This window comes from Balaenoptera borealis (genome assembly GCF_965194805.1).
Source record: "Balaenoptera borealis genome assembly, chromosome: 13".
Taxonomy (NCBI): Eukaryota; Metazoa; Chordata; class Mammalia; order Artiodactyla; family Balaenopteridae; genus Balaenoptera; species Balaenoptera borealis.
In genome coordinates this window covers 1,423,902-1,442,740 of record NC_138870.1, presented here as the reverse complement: position 1 = coordinate 1,442,740, position 18,839 = coordinate 1,423,902, and the positions used below count along the sequence as shown (strand labels likewise).

General features: G+C 53.1%; 1 protein-coding gene and 1 long non-coding RNA gene across 4 annotated transcripts in view; one reads left to right on the top strand and one right to left on the bottom strand.

Moving 5' to 3' along the window:
• Positions 1-4,665: 4,665 nt before the first annotated feature.
• LOC309609277 lies at positions 4,666-9,859 on the top strand. Its single transcript, XR_014233359.1, has 2 exons — positions 4,666-6,387; positions 6,585-9,859. It is a non-coding gene; the product is annotated as an uncharacterized lncRNA (long non-coding RNA).
• Positions 9,232-18,839, bottom strand: part of ADA2 (adenosine deaminase 2) — a 27,002-nt gene continuing 17,394 nt past the window's right edge. For all 3 annotated transcript variants that reach the window (XM_082350502.1, XM_082350503.1, XM_082350501.1), the window contains 6 exons: positions 17,194-17,321; positions 15,748-15,838; positions 14,354-14,462; positions 11,953-12,110; positions 11,247-11,449; positions 9,232-11,045 (listed from right to left, as the gene is read on the bottom strand). In XM_082350502.1, the coding sequence (XP_082206628.1) occupies positions 10,946-11,045; positions 11,247-11,449; positions 11,953-12,110; positions 14,354-14,462; positions 15,748-15,838; positions 17,194-17,321 (789 nt within the window). In that variant the 3' untranslated portion in view covers positions 9,232-10,945. The remainder of the gene's footprint in view (positions 11,046-11,246; positions 11,450-11,952; positions 12,111-14,353; positions 14,463-15,747; positions 15,839-17,193; positions 17,322-18,839) is intronic.

Here is an 18,839-nt window from a genome sequence, read left to right as displayed (position 1 = left end):
GGAATCTTCCCAGACCAGGGCTCGAACCCGTGTCCCCTGCATTGGCAGGAGGATTCTTAACCACTGCACCAACAGGGAAGTCCCTATTTTATTCCTTTTGATGCAGTGGTAAATGGGATTGTTTTCTTAATTTCTCTTTCTGATATTCTGTTATTAACATATAGAAATGCAATAGATTTCTGTATGTTGATTTTTTTAAATTTATTATTTATTTATTTACTTTTATTTTTGGCTGCGTTGGGTCTTTGTTGCTGCACGTGGGCTTTCTCTAGCTGCGGCGAGTGGGCTTTCTCTAGCTGCGGCGAGTGGGGGCTACTCTTTGTTGCAGTGCGTGGGCTTCTCATTGCGGTGGCTTCTCGTTGCGGAGCATGGGCCCTAGGTGCGTCGGCTTCAGTAGTTGTGGCACGTGGGCTCAATAGTTGTGGCTCATGGGCTCTAGAGCGCAGGCTCAGTAGTCGTGGCACACAGGCTTAGCTGCTCCGCGGCATGTGGGATCTTCCCGGACCAGGGCTCGAACCCGTGTCCACTGCCTTGGCAGGCGGATTCTTAACCACTGCGCCACCAAGGAAGTCCCCTGTATATTAATTTTGTATCCTGCAACTTTACTGAAGTAATTTAGTAGTTCTAAGAGGGTTTGTGTGTGTGTGTGTGTGTGTGAGTGTGTGAAGTCTTTAGAGTTCTATGTATAGTATCATGTCATCTACAGATAATGAAACTTTTACTCCTTCCTTTCTCATCTGAATGCCTTTTATTTCTTTTTCTTGTCTGATTGCTCTGACTAGGACCTCCAATACTATGTTGAATAAAAGTGGCAAGGGTGGGCATCCTTGTCTTGTTGCTGATCTTGGAGGAAATGCTTTCAGCTTTTCACTATTGAGTATGATGTTAGCTGTAGGTTTGTCATATATGGTCTTTATTATGCCTACTTTGTTGAGAGTTTTTATCATAAATGAAAGTTGAATTTTTTCAAAAGCTTTTTCTGCATCTATTCAGATGACCATATGATTTTTATTCTTCATTTTGTTAATGTGGTGTATCACATTGATTGATTTGTGGATGACAAGCTGTCCTTGCATCCCTGGAATAAATCCCACTTGATCATGCTGTATGATCCTTTTAATGTATTGTTGAATTTGGTTTGCTAATATGTTGTTGTTGAGTATTTTTGCCTCTACATTCTTTAGGGATATTGGCCTGTAATTTTCTTTTCTTGTGGTGTCCATGTCTGGTTTGGGTATCAGGGTAATGCTGGTCTTGAAAAATGAGTTTGGAAGTGTTCCCTCCTCTTCTATTTTTTTGGAAGTTTGAGAAGGATTGGTATTAATTATTTGAATATTTGGTAGAATTCACCATCTGGTCCTGGACTTTTGTTTGTTGGAGGGTTTGTTTGTTTGTTTTGGCCACATCATGTGGCGTGTGGGATCTTAGTTCCCTGACCAGGAATTGAACCTGTGCCCCCTGCAATGGAAGCATGGAGTCTTAACCACTGGACCACCAGGGAAGTCCCTGTTGGAAGGTTTTTTTTTTTTTTTATTACTCATTCAGTCTCCTTACTAGTTATCAGTCTGTTCATATTTTCTATTTTGTCATGATTCAGCCTTTAAAGGTTGTATGTTTCAAGGAATTTATCCATTTCTTCTAGGTTGCTCAATTTCATGGCATATAACTGTTCATAGTAGTCTGTTATAATCCTTTGTATTTGTGTAGTATCAGTTGCAACATCTTCTCTTTCATTTCTGACATTTATTTGAGTTCTCTCTCTTTTCTTCCTTGGTGAGTCTAGCTAAAGGTTTGCCAGTTCTGTTTATCTATTCAAAGAATCAGCTTTTGGTTTTATTGATATTTTGTATTGTCGTTTTAGTCTCTATTTCATTTATTTCTGCTCTGACCTTTGTTATTTCCTTCCTTCTGCTAACTTTGGTCTTTGTTTTTCTTTTTCTAGTTCCTTGAGGTATAAAGTTTGGTTGTTTATTTGATATTTTTCTTGTTTTTTGAGCTAGACATTTATTGCTATGAACTTCCCTCTTAGAACTGCTTTTGCTGCATCCTGTAAGTTTTGGTATGTTATATTTTCATTTGTCTCCAGGCATTTGAAATTTTTTCTTTTAATATTAATAGGTTAATTAATAACCCATTGGTTATTCAGTAACATGTTTTTTATTCTCCACATATTTGTGAATTTCCCAGTTTTCTTCGTGTAGTTGATTTCTAGTTTCATACCATTGTGGTCATAAAATATGCTTGATATGATTTCAGTCTTCTTAAATTTGTTAACACTTGTTACAAAAGATATTTGTTAAGAAATAGAGATCAATACAATTATAGAAAGGGACTTGAATACCCCTGTTACATCAATTGATAGCCTACCAAGACAGAAAATCAGTAAGGAAACATTGGACTTAAGTGACACGTTAGACCAGATGGTCTGATATTTGCAGAACATTCCATCCAACAGAAGCAGAATACACATTCTTCTCATGTGCAAATGGAACATTCTCCAGGATAGATCATATGTTAGGCCATAAAACAAATCTTAACAAATTTCAGAAGATTGAAATCATACCAAGATCTTAATAATGTCAGCTTACCCACAGTTGAGCAGGATCTGGAAGACTGACTCACATTACTCAAACCTACAATAGCCCAACACATAAACCCTGCCAGGGGACATAGCTTTCCAGGATTAGAATGTTCTCAATTTCTTCCTGCTATCAAACTACCTAGAAACTACTTCAGTAATGCTCTTCAGTAGAGCATTTCTTGGTGTAGTGGTTTTTAAATATGTCCACAGTTTATTTGACAATACTTTTCTCAAGAGGTGGAATCTAATTCCCCTCCCGTTGAGTGTAGGCTGCACTTAATGACTCACTTTGAATAAGTAAAATAGGGCAGACGTGATGGTATGTGATTTCCAAGGCTAGGTCATAAAAGATATTGTGGCTTCCACATTGCCTTTGTTTGGATCACTCATTCTAAGGAAGTCAAATGCCATGTCATAAAGACACTCAAGCAACTCTGGAAAGGCCCACAGATGAGGACCCGAAGTCTCCTGCCCACAGTTGAGTGAGAGCACCATCTTGGAGGCAGACCCTTAAGCCGTGGCAGACATATTGGCCAAAACCTCATGAACGACCCCAAGATGGAGCTATTCAGCTATATCACTCCTGAAGTCCTAACCCTCAGAAACTAGGAGATAATAAATGTGTGTTGCTTTAAGTCATTAAGTTTTGGGGAAATTTGTTATGCAACTTGGTGATCAAAATTGTATTGTAGGGCTTCCCTGGTGGCGCAGTGGTTGAGAATCCGCCTGCCAATGCAGGCGACACAGGTTCGAACCCTGGTCTGGGAAGATCCCACATGCCGTGGAGCAACTAGGCCCGTGAGCCACAACTACTGAGCCTGCGCGTCTGGAGCTTGTGCTCTGCAACAAGAGAGGCCGCGATAGTGAGAGGCCCGCGCACCGCGATGAAGAGTGGCCCCCGCTCGCCGCAACTAGAGAAAGCCCTCGCACAGAAACGAAGACCCAACACAGCCAAAAATAAAAAAAAAAAATTGTATTGTAATCACTGCTCTTTCATCTCCAGGGTTCTCAGTTTGGGTCAGGTTTGTCCCTGTCTGGGTCTGCCCTGCTTTCAGTCTTCCTTGGCTGTGAACTCAGCTCCATCTCTGGCAGGGATCAGAAATGGGCTGGTGTTTCTCAGGAATGATGACAGAACAGAAGGTGCATTCTGGGAGGTTCCAACCTGATCATTGTAATCCAAACTCTGTGTGCATGTGTGTTCAAATATTGATAAGCTTTCCTTAGATCCTCTAGGGTTCTTAAGGAAGAAGAGGTTAAGAACCATCCTCTAACAACCACCACAACAACAGCAACAATCCTTGGGGGCAGGGTCCCTCTCTGTTCATCTTTGTCTCTCTCATAAGGCCTGTCAGGGTGAGGTGCACATGACAGATGTACAATTAATATTAACAGGCAAGTGGATGACTAGCCACACTGCTACTTTCCCCATAAACTTGCTTATACGTGTTTGCATGTACACACGTGAGCATAAGCCTGCTCACACCCATGCACATACTTTGTATTAGTTAGGATTAGGTTTGGCTGCCGTTAACAGAAACCTCCAAAGACCAGTGGCTTAAATAAGAAACAGATTTGTTTCTCTCATGTAAACAAGGTTGGGAGAGAAGAGTACAAGCTTGGTGTTGTGGCTCCACAAACTTATTAGGCACTCAGGCTCCTATTTTTCTCCTTTGCCATCTTTGCTGCACAGCTTCCACTTCATGGTCCAAGATAGCTGCTCAAGATCCAGCCATCATGTCCACATTCCAGCCATCAGGAAAGAAGAGACAAAAAAGGGAATGCCATCTCCCTACAGGTACAATTCCAAGAAGTCTTATATACCCATTCTGCTTACACCTCATTGGCCAAAACTTAAGCACATGACCACACCTAGCAGGAAAGAAGCTGGAAAATGTAGCTTTATGCCTGGCTAAAAATCAGGGGTTCCTTTTCCACATAAGAAGGGAATAAAGGATAATGGGGGGGGGGGATTGGCATCTTATGCCTGACACCAGGAGGAAGCAGACAAAAGAAACAAGTCAGAGAGCTCGTGGGTTCCCAGTAGAGGAACGGCAGGGATAGTGTGGCTTGAAGGAGAGTGGAGGCTGGGCAGCAGGGAGGCGGGCGGGCATGGTGGGTGGTCAGTGAAGGGATGGAGGGGAGCTTATCTCACAGCTACTTCCCCAGGCCCCCTGCGTGGTGCTGCGGGAGAATCCCAAGAGGAGGGTGCGTTCGCCTCTGTTGGGAGGAATGCTGATCCCCTCCCCGCGTTTCCCTGAAGAGGAACGTCGGTCCATAGCACTTGGGCCTCTCTCCACCCAGGCAGAGGACATGGGACTCTCCTGATGGGTGAGCTCAGAAGGAAGAATGGGCGGCCGCGGCTTGGCCTCTCTTCCCTCTGGGAGCTGCCCCATCAGGGGCCCCGGTGTTCGGTCCAGTAATGAGGGGCTGGGGTTTCAGCTGTGCCAGGGATGGCTGGATAAGTGTAATTCAAGGGTAGAGTGTCAGCAAGTCCATTCATCTCCCAAATAAGCCATGCTCTCCAACAAGCTTTCAGCAGGAATACATGTGACCTTTTATTTCCATCTGTCCCACATCTGTTTCCCAACCGAGTTACATGTAAGCAGGAAAGCAAGGGCATCGTTTATGATTTATCCCCCAAACCCCGGCAGCCTCCTCCCACTGCCTTCGCAGGTCCTGCCGATTAGTGGAATAAGTGGCCTCCAGTGTGGCTGGGAGGCCCCCAGTGCCCAGGCCAGCTCCTGGACCCCTCCCCCCAAACCCCCAAGGAATCACCTTCTACACCTTGCATAGAACGTTGACTTAAGATGGGGCAAACAGGGACACAGAAAGTTGAGATAATTCACTCCATGGTATAGATGGCTGACGCTCCCATCCTGAATGCGGGCTTTGTAAGTGGGCAGGAGGGGGACGTAGAGGCACCACAGGGTGGCAGTGGGCAGAGCAAAGGCCCACAGGGGCCCGAGGGCTCAGAGCTCAGCTCCCACCAGATCCCCCAGCACAAGGTCACTGCACTGCTCTGTGTTCCCAGGCCCACCTGTACCCCCTGCTCGGGAAAGGCAGGCAGGGGACATGGCTGTGTTAATCCTGGGTGACAAGGTTTGGTTCCTGGATGGCCTCGTGCTGCAGTGGGTCCGGGTGGGAGCCCTGGTCCACCAGGTGGGACAGTGTCAGATGGATTACGTGGCCCTGATTTGCAGCCAGGTAACATTTACGGAAAATCTTGAAAACCTGCTGAGGTAAAGCACTGTCATCGAGCCCCGCCCCCCGCCTCTGCCCTCCCGCCCCGGCTGCAGAGAGGGCGGAAGGGTGACTTCTGACACCTTGGCCCATCCATAGAAGAAAGTCCTAGAGAACGTCTTCCGTGAACAGAGGAACGCAGGGCTGCGGCCCGGGGCCTCACAAGGAGGGGAGGGCATTCGGGGGACGGGGGGAGAGGAGGCTCCTGGGGACTGTCCTCCCGCAGGTGGCCGGCGGGGAGCAAGCGGAGGCGCTGCCCCGCGTCTCCAGCCCTGGGCGGGGCACAGCCTGAGCCTGAGCCTGGCTGCTGTGCGTTCTTACGACTCGTGACCTAGTCCTGCCTGCGAGAGGATCAATGACAGCTCACCAAGACTTGAGGTCCGACCACCGATGGACAGGAAATAAAGGGCAGAGGGACACGGTAAGGAGCATCGCGGGGATGCAGTCAGTTCCAGACGGGGGTGCTCTGCAGGACGAACGACTTGTCCCGTCACCAAACAGGCTTGAAGGAACAGAAGAAAAGAAAAAAGAGCAGTGACGGAGCCTGCAGAGGTGCTGCTGAAATGGTGCGCGGTAATCCCTGCCCTCCTCCCGGGGAAGCTGGCCGGCCTCTCATCTCAGGCCCCGGCTGCCCCCTGGTCCTCACCAGAGGCTTTCCTGCCAAGATGAACTCAGGGTTGGTTTTCACTCAGAGGCTGGCACCTCCTTCCCCTCCAGCCATTGGCGCTACCGCCTCCCCATGGACCGAGTTTTCTCCCTGCAGTGTTAACACCTTCAGAGCACAGAACTGACTGTCAGAGCCAGAAAGGGCTCTAAGAGCACACCGGGCCCAGCACCTCCTGTGATAAAATGAGGCCGTCAGCCCAGAAGCCCTGTGAGCCGTGGACGAGGGTCAGAGCGCTGGACACGGTGGCAGAGACCTCTGGCTGGCGCTCAGACCCCAGGGACCAGCACTTCTCTCTTTCCTGTGCTGACCTCCCCAGATGCACCCCCATCCGACCCCTCACCTCCCACGGGCCTCCCAGTCTGTGGGGCAGGAATCCATGTGGAACCAGAGCTCACGGCCCTGCCACGCTCCTCCCAGGCCCTGACCCATTCACCTCTCCTCCTGGTGGCTTTGTTGCATTTGGCCTTGGGTGAGTTACTGGGGTTGAAGTGTGGGCTTTTCTGGAAGAGGTCTGGGACCCCAGATACGGCTCCCAGCATCAGAGGATGTTTAGGGCAAGGAGGACTGAGGGGGTTAGAGAGAGGGCATTCCCGGAGCTCACAGACCGAGGCGCTGACCCCTCGGCCTCCAACCCCCTTCTGAGCAGACAGAGTTGCAGGTGTCCCTCATCTACAGAAAATTATGTCAGGTTTCTTATTTTTTCCTTCAAAATGTTGTTCATATATTTTCCTTTTTTCATTTCTACTTCTAATCTGCCTGAACCAGGTGTTTGGCCTATAAAGCAAGACCCTGCTTCCCCCTGTTGCACAGATGACTGTTTCAAACGTCCTAGAGCCTTCCCTGGAGCTGGTGCCTTGGAGGAAGGGGCATGTCTATAAATCCAGGGAAGTGCCCTCAGGGCTTCTGTCACCTGGCCATTTATTCATTCATTGCATATATTAGGTACTTATTACATTGCAAGAGTTTTTGTGGTTTTTTTGTGTATGGTTTCTTTGTTTGGTTTTTGGTTTTAGGGGGTTTTTTGGCCACACCATGAGGCATGCAGGATCTTAGTTCCCCAACCAGGGATTGAATCCGTGCCCCCTGCAGTGGAAGCGTGGAGTCCTAACCACTCAGACCACCAGGGAATTCCCAAGAGTTTATAATAACAGATATTTGAAAACAATCCAGGTGTCAGCTATCTGGGCCTTGTTTATTAAGCTCTGGTGTGTCCCCACTGAGAAACAGTGAGACAGAGGGTGGGGAAAGACCCTCAACTAAAAGCAAAGCTCAGGACAGTGGGCAACGTGTGCCTTTCATCACAGAAAGAGGAAACAGAGAGTTTACATGTGCATTTGTTTATTTTGCACAAAGAAACACAAGAAACTAATAAACATGGTGGGAAAAACAGGTGGGGCGGGAGAGAGGTGTGGTGAGTAGAGGTGGGTATAAATTTTTCAACGTATCCCTTTTCATGTTTTTTTGATTTTTGAAATGTGATTCCACACCTATTCGAACTTCTTATTTTACTGTAACAAAATTTAAATACTTCGATGGCCCTGCCCTCCCGTCCCGCTACGAGCTCTAAATGGGGCCAGAGGGCAGGACGCCCACGGCAGGAGCGGGCCTTTCTCCCGGAGGAGGTGGGGCGCAAAAGCAAAGCAGGGGAGGCAGGTAGCGCAAGTGAGACGGCCGCAGCCGGGGGAACGGACCCCAGGTCTGGTCACCGTGGGAAGGAGGAAGTGGAATTCCGGCCGATGTGTTTTCAAAGCGAGCGCACCTGCCCCTGCGGGTCGGAGCCGGAAAGGGCGCCGGGAGCGAGCGGCGGCACCTGCGCTACCGTTTGCGGCCACCAGGGGTCAGCAGCGCGCCGCCCGCCGCAGGTGCCGCCGCCGCCGAAGGTGCGGGTCGCAAGCATCGCCTTTGCTTTCCGACTCCTTCCTCCGGGCACTTCCCACCAAACGACGGTCCCCGGGGGCGGAGGGGCGGAGGACCCTGGACAAAGGCTCTGGGCAAGAATCCGTTCCTCCGGGGCCACAGGAAGCCGAGGCCAAGGGAAGCCAGGGGTCACGGGAGGGGTCAGCCTGTCCCCCGAGGGCTGATGCGTCCTGGCCTCATGGAGCCAGAACAGGGGTGAAGCGGCTGTCGTGGGTGGGTTAGGGGTTGAGCAGTGCGAACTCCACCCTCAGAGAACTGACCCAGGCCCGCCAGGGTGATGGGCCCCTGACAGGAGAGAAAACAGCCCCGTATTGTAGGGTGAGCACTGAGGCAAGACTCAGGAAACTGCTATCACCTGCTGTGTGACCTGGGAGAGTTACTGACCCTCTCTGGGCCCCAGTTTAGTCCTCTGTCACTCAGAGAGGGTAGATAAAATGATCTTTAGGCCTCTCCCCGCTCTGATATTCTGTGAATCTAAAACTTCCAGTCCTCCCACCCCTTCCCCTCTGGGAGGTCTGGCTGGACTGGGAGACCTCATCTCCTAACATACGGTCTCCGGACAGTCCCCAAGGAAAGGCCCTTTGGAAGGTTGGATCCTGGCCACCCTGAAGGAGGAAGAGGAAGAGGCTATTGGCTAAAAAGCCTGGACCACGTGGAACCCAGCACTCTGCCCCAGCCGCACCATCAGCGGTGAGAATTGGGAGCTACAGATGCTTCTCAGGGCAAAGCCCATCTGAAATTGCTCCCTGTCCCCACCGTGATCCCAGATCCCACACCTTTGATGTACGCGCTTCGGGACACAGAAGAAAGAACAAAGAAGGTTACATTATTTTAGGATGACTGCTATTTAAAGTAGCATATATTATGTATGTGAAAATAATATTTATAATCTAGCAAGCTGACTTAATTTCGGCTGATAGATGCATCTACACGAAGCCAGACCTCAAGGGGTCCGGCTTCTCCCAGAGACCAGGCTGGGAGCCGGGATCCGACCTCAGCTCAGCACGAACGGGGCACGTCCGTTCTTGCAACACAATGTTTATTGGGGGCTGACTGGGCGAGGGGCACGGGCTGGGCTCCGGGCTCGCGGTGGACGTGAACCGGTCATTCGTGCCTGTCCTCGGGGAGATGACGGCGTGGGGGAGGGCGGCCCCGCAGAACTGAATACATGGTCATTACACATCACGGTGGGGTGGGAGGGAAGAGCAAGGTGCCTCGAGGGAGAAGCCTTTCTGAAACAAGGACATGAAACGGAGCCCGAGGGTGACAAGAGTCAGACACAAGTGGGAGAGGGAGCATTCCCGGCAGAGAGATCCAGGGGGGCCCTGGGGCGGGCAGAGCTCGTGACACCGGACCCCGGGTCACAGGATGCTACGTGCCCGGTGAGGACGGGAGTTTCCTAAGTGCACAGACTTGTCACAGTGGAGGACCCTGGTTTAATTTAACTTTTTTTTTTTTTAATAAATTTGTTTATTTATTTTATTTATTTTTGGCTGTGTTGGGTCTTCATTGCTGTGCACAGGCTTTCTCTAGTTGCGGCGAGTGGGGGCTACTATACGTTGTGGTACGCGGGCTTCTCATTGCGGTGGCTTCTCTTGCTGTGGAGCACGGGCTCTAGGCGCGCGGGCCTCAGTAGTTGTGACTCACGGGCTCAGAAGTTGTGACTCACAGGGCCTAGAGCGCAGGCTCAGTAGTTGTGGCTCACGGGCCTAGTTGCTCCGTGGCATGTGGAATCTCCCCGGACCAGGGCTTGAACCCGTGTCCCCTGCATTGGCAGGCAGATTCTCAACCACTGCGCCACCAGGGAAGCCCCTAATTTAACTTTAAACAGTCATTGCTCCGGGGAGAAGGAGCTGGAAAGGGCAAAGAGAAGAGGGAGAGCAGCTAGGGACTGTTGGGAGTCGGGCCAGAGTGGATACAGCGGCTGGAGGCCAGGCAGCAGCGGTGGAGGGGAGGGGGGGTGACCAGGAGCAGCACGGACTCCTCTGACCACCGCTGCGCCACGTGGACGGAGACGCCAGCCACCGAGACGGCTGGGAGGGAAGCGTTGCTCTGAGCCGGTCTCCGAGGCTCCTGGGGGCCATCGAGTGTATCCCAGGTTTGGGAATCATCAACAGGTTTGGGAATCAGCAACAAGTACGTGGTTTCTTAAAGGGAAGGAGTGGACGAGACCACCCAGGAGAAGAGTGCAGAAAGGGGAGGAAAGCAGCCGAGACAAAAGCGCAGGGCTGAGCTGAGGGACGCCCACCCGAGATCAGGCCGAGAGGAGCTTGGGGACGGGGGCCCGGGAGCTGCGGCCGGAGGGAAGCAGGAACCCGGAGGGGTTGTGTCACCAAGGCCGAGGGAGGACATTCCATGAGGTGAGTGGGGTCCACTGATGAGGGCTCTGAGAGACTGGGCAAGGTGGAGGCTGAGGGTGACCTTCGCAGGTCGTTCTGGTAAAGAGACGGAGGTGACTTCCCTGGGTTCCAGACCGGCTGAGAGAAGGTGAGGCCGGGGCGGAGGGAAGCAGAGGCAGCGGGTGACAGACGGCCGTCTCCTCACTTGGGGCCCCTTGCCAGCTCAACCACAAACTTCTGCCACCTCTCCTCCCAGGTTGCCATGGCAAACTTCTTCTCCATCTCCGACAGGGCGCTGTACCTGCGGGGGAGGGGCGCCCGGGTCAGCCTGGGGAGGGGCGGGAGGGGACCTCGGATGCTGGCAGGGCACCATGTCCCCAGCCCGAGAGCAGTCACAGGATAAGAGACGATGCGGAAAGCACACGGAAACCTTCGGGCCTCCGCCCAAACCTCGGAGCGGTCAACACAGGCGGTGACCGAAGAGGAGAACACGTACACTCACCTGATGGAGTTCATGGCCAGCTGTTTGAGGGTCCTCAGGTCGGCCGTCATCCCCCCGATGCCCATGAAGGCCTCGTAGAAATCATAGGACAAGCCTTTGGCTCCAAAAGTAGCGGGGTCGTCAGAGCTGATGACCATGGGGTACCCGGTGGCCATCAGCACGGCTGCAGGGTGGTTTCTCAGGTCAGACACCAGCTTCAGAACCTGCCCAGTCAGAGACAAGCGTGCATCCATGAAGCGCCATCACGAGGAAGGTGAGGCCACGAGCATAATCGGGCCTTGCCATCCCCGCCACTGTTCCGAGCGTCGGGACTCTGGGCGGTCCTGACGCAGGAAGAGCCAGTCCTCCCGCGATTCCTCGTTTTCTCCACAAACATCTGGTCTCTCTTGGTCCTGCTCGCAGCAGCTGTCCTAAGCACAAAGCCCCAAGCAGCTGCGCGGCAGTGGGACGCCACACTACCCCCTGCGTGTCCGTCCCGGGCCCCTTTAGCTTTGTCCACATCTTCACCCACAATCCCGCCCCACTGGGGACCCGCGTTACTATGAATGCTTTAGGCAAAGTCCATTCCTACATAACTTCACGAACGGGAGTGAGAGAGTGGAGGGACAGAGAAACCAAGGGAGTTACGGAGAGATTACGCAGGAGAAAGGTTGGTCGTGGCTGGGGGAGGAGAGTGCCCTCCACTGGCCCCAGGGAGCCCGCGTACCTGGTTGGAGATGGGACAGACTTCGATGGGGATGTCCTTCTTCCAAGCCTCAGCCCAGACGGCCGGGTGTTTGCTCAAAGCAAACCCATGGCCAATCCTGGTCGAGTTCAGTAACAGGGCATCCAGAACGTTTCTGTCTGCGGAAGTACCCTGCCAGTCTAGGAATAAAGGGGGTGGGTCTTCAGTAGGATGGATGGGACCCACAGACCATATGCAGGTGAAGGGCCCAGACTCCCCAAGCAGGAAAAGGAAGAGAAATGAACACTAACACAAAAGCGCACACATGCACACCTTTTCCTTATGACAATGCTGAAGAGAGGTACGGCCTGCCTATAGGTACATATGTATGTATGTACGCATGTAACAGTTGAGGAAGTTGAAACCCACGCAGGCTTTATAAACTCAAGGAAGGTCCTCAGGTAGGAAGCAGCAAAACTGGGTTTCAAGCCTTGGTCTACCCGACCCACCATCCATATTCTTTCTTTCCATTTTATGTTTGTTTCCAGAGCTGTTTTCTGGGAATTTTATGTGTAGGCTGTCTACAACAATGTGCTACAGACTTGGTCACTATAATGATTTGTACGTACTTTAATTTCTATCTTTAACAAAACTCTTGGGACAACCCGTGGCAGGATGGCAACAACCAGCAGGAACCAGCCACCCCGAGGCAACTTCCCGCCGGCAGGGCCTCGCTGGAGGTGAGAATGGCAGTTCTGACTCTGCCAGCTTGGGGCGGGAGGGTGTGGGTGAGGACTCCTGCAGCTGCCCCCCCAGTACAAGGAGGTGCCCTGGAGGAAAGAGCTCCTCTTTGGTCACGCCTGGATGTGACTTCACTATCTGTGACCAAGTGGGGTGAAATCCCAGACCCAGAAACAAAGGAGAGGTTGCTTATTGCGGGAGATCACAGAAGACCTAATTGTGAGACCCAGGTGGTAGGGCCCCATGCCTGGATGCCAAAAGCGTCCTGACTGATTCACATGTGAAATGTGAAAACTCCACTTTTCTGTTGGGAATGAAACCCAAGTATTCCCATTGCTGGTGAGGGCATGTGCTTCAGGTGGATTTTCACTAGTTTCCTAACTAATACTTCTTTTCAAAGATTTTTTTCTTTTTAAATAAAGGTACTAAATACCCAAGTCCTGGCAAAATCCTCTCGTAGGACCATGCGTCTTGGAATTGAGATGATTTCACAGAGGTGAGTATGATTTTCCCAACCAAACCACGCGGTCTTCAAGGCTAACGCCCCCCCTACACACACCCCCTGACCCACCTCCACTTCCCCATCCCCACAAACAATTCTTTAAATCTCCTAGAACAGCTTGGATCTAAATGGACTTGAAAATAACGTCAGGAAAAAGAGATTAACGCACGACTTCCCTGACAGGACTCCCCTAGTGGTCCAGTGGTTAAGACTCCACGATCCCTGGTCAGGGAGCTAGATCCCGCATGCCGCATGGCAAAACTAAGAGTCCGCATGCCGCAACTAAGAGCTCGCATGCCACAACTGAGACCCGGGGCAGCCTAAATAAATAAATAAATAAATAAGAGATTAGTGCACGGAAGCCTTCCTCTGAGAGATGATGTGAGACACCAAGGTTTAAGCCTGGCTACGAAATCCCAGCTCCCACGGCTCTGCCCTTGTCTCCTAGGTCTTCTCGGGTGGCTGGAGCCTAAGGTGCTCTGAGGGGTGCCAGCAGGGATGCAGCAGGTCTAAGCCCCCCAGATCTTCCCTGGGATCTGATGTCGCAGCTGTGACCTGGTGCTGCTTCTGCTGAGGGTTGGCATGTTTTAAGGTCTGGAAAGTCTGGAGGCTGAGCGATGACCAGTGAGCCCGTGAACTGAGCTTTGAGGAGCAGAGACATGGCTGGGCGGATGGCATTTCAGAAACAAGGGCGGCCAGGCTGCCTGACTGGGGTGGGGTCCCCCCCCTTCAGCCTGGCGGGTGTGGACAGTGCCTCCCAGATGTGGAGCTGGTCTGGTGGTCCCTCTCCCACCACCTCCCGGTGTGCCACTTTGCAGGTGAGTCGACCTCGAAAGCACAGTTCATGCCTTATAAAAAGGAGATCATCAGAAGGGTTCCCAGCTCCTTACCGTGGACCAGTTACCGTGTCTGGCTGGAGCCTTGGGCTCCTCACCTGTAAATGGGGGTAAAGCGCCCTCCTGGCAGGACCGGGTGAGAGCTATGAATAATGTATGTGAAGGGCAGCTGCCCCAGCATCACTGTGCCTCCTTCTCCGGGCGTTGCTGTCAGGACAGATGTGATAATGCGCGTGAAAGGGACAGGTGCCGCGAGGCGCCTTGGGGCTGTCAGTCCACTTCCCGGTGTCCCGTCCGTGCCCTCGGAGATGGCCAGGGCCCCTGCCCATCACCCACCCTGTCCCCGACAGGGTCATAGGCTCACCTGTCTCTCCGGCGTGGAAGAAGTAAGGCAGCTTAATGCCCCGCGAGGCTGGAATCATCAAAACCTCCTTGTAGTCATACAGGGAGTGGCCCGTGTCCTCCCGCCCCACCTGCGGGACAGAGTGGGGGACCTTGCTGGTGTGTCCTGCAGCCCTGTACCTGCCAGCGCTGCTGAGGCCTCAGGCACACAGCCTTTTGAGAGGGACCAGTAGCAGGACCGGGAAAGAAAAAGAGAGCGCCGTTGCCCCGAAACAACTCCCCCCTTATTCAGAGGCTGTACCTCGACCCTCCCAGCCTCTGCGTGGTGTCCTGCACACGGCCTTCCCAGCCCTGTGCTCCAGCCCAAGCTCCTTGTTGGGGGAGAGAGAGACTCAGAGAGACACAGAGACAGAGACAGAGAGGGCGGGAGAGCCTGAGCCCTAGAGCAGGGTTGGGAGGACTCTGGCCTTTGCCCCCTGGGGTCCCAGGGCCTGGCAGCTCCCAGCAGAGTCCCTCAGCTGTAATTAACCCGACAGCAATTGCACCAAAGTCCGGCTCTTCAAACGAAGGCCCACCCCCAGGGGCGGGAGTGAGAGAGCCTTGGGAGAGAAAGCGGGGAGGGGCGCTGGCACTCTCGTGATAACACAAGCTGGGTGTCCAGCGCAGCAGGACCGGCAGACCCCAGGAAACGTGGGGCTCGGGAGCCGACCCTTTGAACAACACCAGCCCGACTTCCCTCGAGGACGGGTGCACCTGAGTCCTGTAGGCAACGGTCGGGAGGCGCCGCGCACAGAGGGGAAAAGGGGATGGAGAGGCCGGACCCCCTGAGCAGCCCCCAAGGACCCCAGGAGGACACCCTGGTCCAAAGAAAACAATTCCTTGAGATCCGCTCCCGGGGCCCTGGTGGGGCTGAAAGTAAGAGCTGCAGCACAGTCTCAAGTAAAATGTGCAGATTCTGGAAGAGGGGGTCAGGGGTGCATTAATTTAGCTTCTTAATGAGATTAAGGAGTTGTCACCTGGCAGCGTGGCCTGGCTGTTATTTGGGGTGGGGGGTGAGGGGGTGACACCACCCAGGGATGTGCAGCTTTGGAAGTAGCTGGGGCGAAGGGGGTGGGGCCACTTTTGGATCCTGGACGGTGCGCCCAGGCCCAGCCCCACGTCTCCTTCCAGACACCCCAGCCCTGGGCTGCAGCTTGAAGAGCAATGTGTCGTGGGCATTGAGGCCAGAGCAGGGCAGAGGCCGGGGAGTGGGGGGGCAGCCCCTCATCCCGGCCCTCCCTTGTTCTGGAGCTTCCCTTTCTAGCCTTTTTCTGAACTTTTCTGCTCTCCCTTCCCACCCCCCCAGGCCCCGAGGGAGGGTGTCAGTGGTGCCGGCCGCCCAGCTCTTCCCGGAGGGCTTTGGGCTGGGCCCATTACCAGGTCAAACCCCGCCACCATCCTGGGGAACTTGGCTCGAAGTTCCATGGCTGTCTGGATGGATTTCGTGATGGTGGACGCATCTTTGGACCTGTGGGAGAGATGGAGAGAAGCACGGGCACAGGTTCCTCGGGGCCAGTGGGTGGGTGAAGTGAGCGCCCCTCACGGCCGGTCTGGCCTCGTCCAGGGCACCCAGCCGCCCTTCCCACGCGACCCCGCCCCATCCAGGCTGTTGTGCCCCCCAGGTGCCACATCACGGAGAAATTCTGCCCAAATCCACCCTTTCAAGGACTCCGGCGGGGTCCACAGAGAGCGTGGGCTCTGGAAAGCCAGTGGGGACGGGGACCCACAGGGTCAAAACAAATAATGCAGTTTTATTTGTCTGCATTTGGCTGAAGCCAAGCGGCCATGCCCGAAACTCGCCCCGCATCCCTGAGAGGATGGTCCTGGCTGTGCCCAGCGCACTGCTCCCTGGGCACCTGTGGAACACCACAGGCCACCCAGCCCCTGCCAGGGCAGCTGGGCCTGGGCCCTGGTTCCGTCAGCGAGGCCCGGGCACTGCAGAAACCACGCGACCAAACTGCCTCTTCTCCCCCGCAGGTCTCTCCCTTCCAGCCCAGGGCAGGGAAAAGGCGGGAGCCACACCACGGAAGCACAAAGAGAAAAGGCGCAAGTGCATGATGGGGCCGAGGCATCGGCCACCTGTTCCATCCCTGGCTCTGTGAGCCCCACCCCTGCCCGTCCCTCCTCTGCACCGGGAGCAGCTGCCTCCGTCCCAAGCGCCAAGGGGACGCCGTGCAGCCGCGCTCCTGCCACCGGCCCCCGGGAGCCTCCACCGTCCACCACTGCCAGCTCCACCCTAGCCCACCAGCTCCGGCGGCCCCAAGTCTCACCAGGAGGGGAGGGGGCTCCAGGGAGGTCTGACTGCCCTTCCACCTCCCCCGGCGGGGGCTGAGCAGCCGGGATCTGCCCTCCCCAAACCCTCCAGCTGGACACGGCACCGACTGTCCAGACTGGCTGCTTTTTGACAAAAGGGAGACCCTTCCTCGGTAAACTCTGGAGAATTCCGCTGTAGGCTTCCTTCTCTTGCTTGGGGCAAGGGTGAGTCTTTCTTTGCAGCTCCCAGAGGTCTCCACACAGTCGTGGCCGCCATGAGGCAGAACCCGGCCGCAGATTGAAACAAAAAACATTCAGGCAAAAACACTAAACCCGTAACTGATGACCCAGGCCAGTGTGGGTCACAGCCTGGAATGATCTGGAAAGTTGCCACAGTTCTTCATTCCAGCCTGGTCGTGATTTCAGAGTGGATTCTGCACTCCCGCTACGGCACATGGAGTCCCCCGGGGTCTCTGGCCCCAGCCTCCCAGTCCCTCCTCACCCCTTTCTCCTCCCCCCCAACCCCCATCTCCTCCTAGCTCCTTCAGCCTTAGCCGTGCTCACTCTCACCTGTGATCCGAATAAATGAGTTTGATTCCAATAAACCCAGGATGCTCTTTTGCAAAATTACGAGCCACTTCTTCGTACAACCTCACCGACCACTCTGGGCTGTAGACCGTCCCGTTCAGTTCATACACCTGCGAGGGAAGCATGGTCCCGACCAGATGTCAGAGGTGAGCAGAGCAGATCTCCAGTCCCAACTGCCAACAATCTCCAAAACCAGGTTGGACTCTGTGATTTCCCTGTTCAGTGCCTTTGATGGCCTCTGAGGTTGATCAGAAGTCCCAGCCCTGAATGGGATAATGCTCTTTGGTGCCACGAGGCTGGGATGTCTGCCTCTTGTTCAGGGCTGGGTCCCGGCACCTAGAACAGTGCCTGGTACATGGTCGGTGCTCAGTAAGCGTTTGTGCAGCGAATGAGGTACAGGCCAGCTGAGGACAGGACACAAGCCAGAAAGGGTGTTCCAAGGACCCACTAAATCTCCCCACTCTCCCACCCCGAAGCAGGGGACCCCTGGGGTGGCCAAGCCACTAGGGACACCAAGAGTGAAATGGTCAGGGGCAGAGTGGGGAGAGCCAGGGGTGCACAGTAGGTGAGACAAAAGAAAAAATGCAGTGGGGAAGAGCAGGCTTTTTGCTTGTCCATCTCTGGGGGTCCTGAAGGATATCAGAATGTGCTACCCCCAAATATCCCGCTTTTACATAAGGATTATTTTGAGCTGAAGGCAATTAAGAAGCACAAAAGCAGACAGAGCTCTGTGCCCTCCTTTCTGCCTCAGAGCAGGACATATATTTCTGTCTGTGAAGGCGCCCCCTTCCAGCTCCCATCCCGGGAGAACAGCCCTTATCACTGGAGACAGAAACTGGGCTCCAAGCTGGATCTGAACAGGCAAACCTGACTAAAATAACCCCTGTCTTCTATTAGTTCCCCCATACACTTACCTCCCCACAATTTACTGCGCCTGGAAGCCCAAACCTCTTTTCCTGTGTCTTATTGCTTTTCCACAATTTCTCACCATTTGTTAAAATACTGTAGTATATAAGAACCTGGTCTACCCACTTCTTTGGGTCTTCACTTCTGTTCTTTGAAGGTCTCCATGCATGTAAAACTTAAACGTTAACATCAAATAAAATTTCTATGCCTTTTCTCCTGTTAATGTGGCTTTTGTCAGTTTATTTTATTTTTTAAATAAATTTATTTATTTATTTATTTATTTATTTTTGGCTGTGTTGGGTCTTCGTTGCTGTGCACCGGCTTTCTTTAGTTGCAGCGAGCAGGGGCTACTCTTCTTTGTGGTGTGCAGGCTTCTCGTTGTGGTGGCTTCTCTTGTTGCGGAGCACGGGTTCTAGGCACACGGACTTCAGTAGTTGTGGCACACGGGTCCAGTAGTTGTGGCTCACGGGCTCTAGAGCACAGGCTTGGTAGTTGGTGGTGCATGGGCTTAGTTGCTCTGCGGCAACATGTGGGATCTTCCCAGACCAGGGCTCGAACCCATGTCCCCTGCATTGGCAGGCGGATTCTTAACCACTGTGCCACTAGGGAAGCCCTGCTTTTGTCAGTTTAATTTGCACATCCCAAGAACAGAACGTAAGAAGGTAAAGGAAACTTACTTTCTTCCTTTCCTACTTACAAAGGATTTTTTTTTTTTTGGCTGC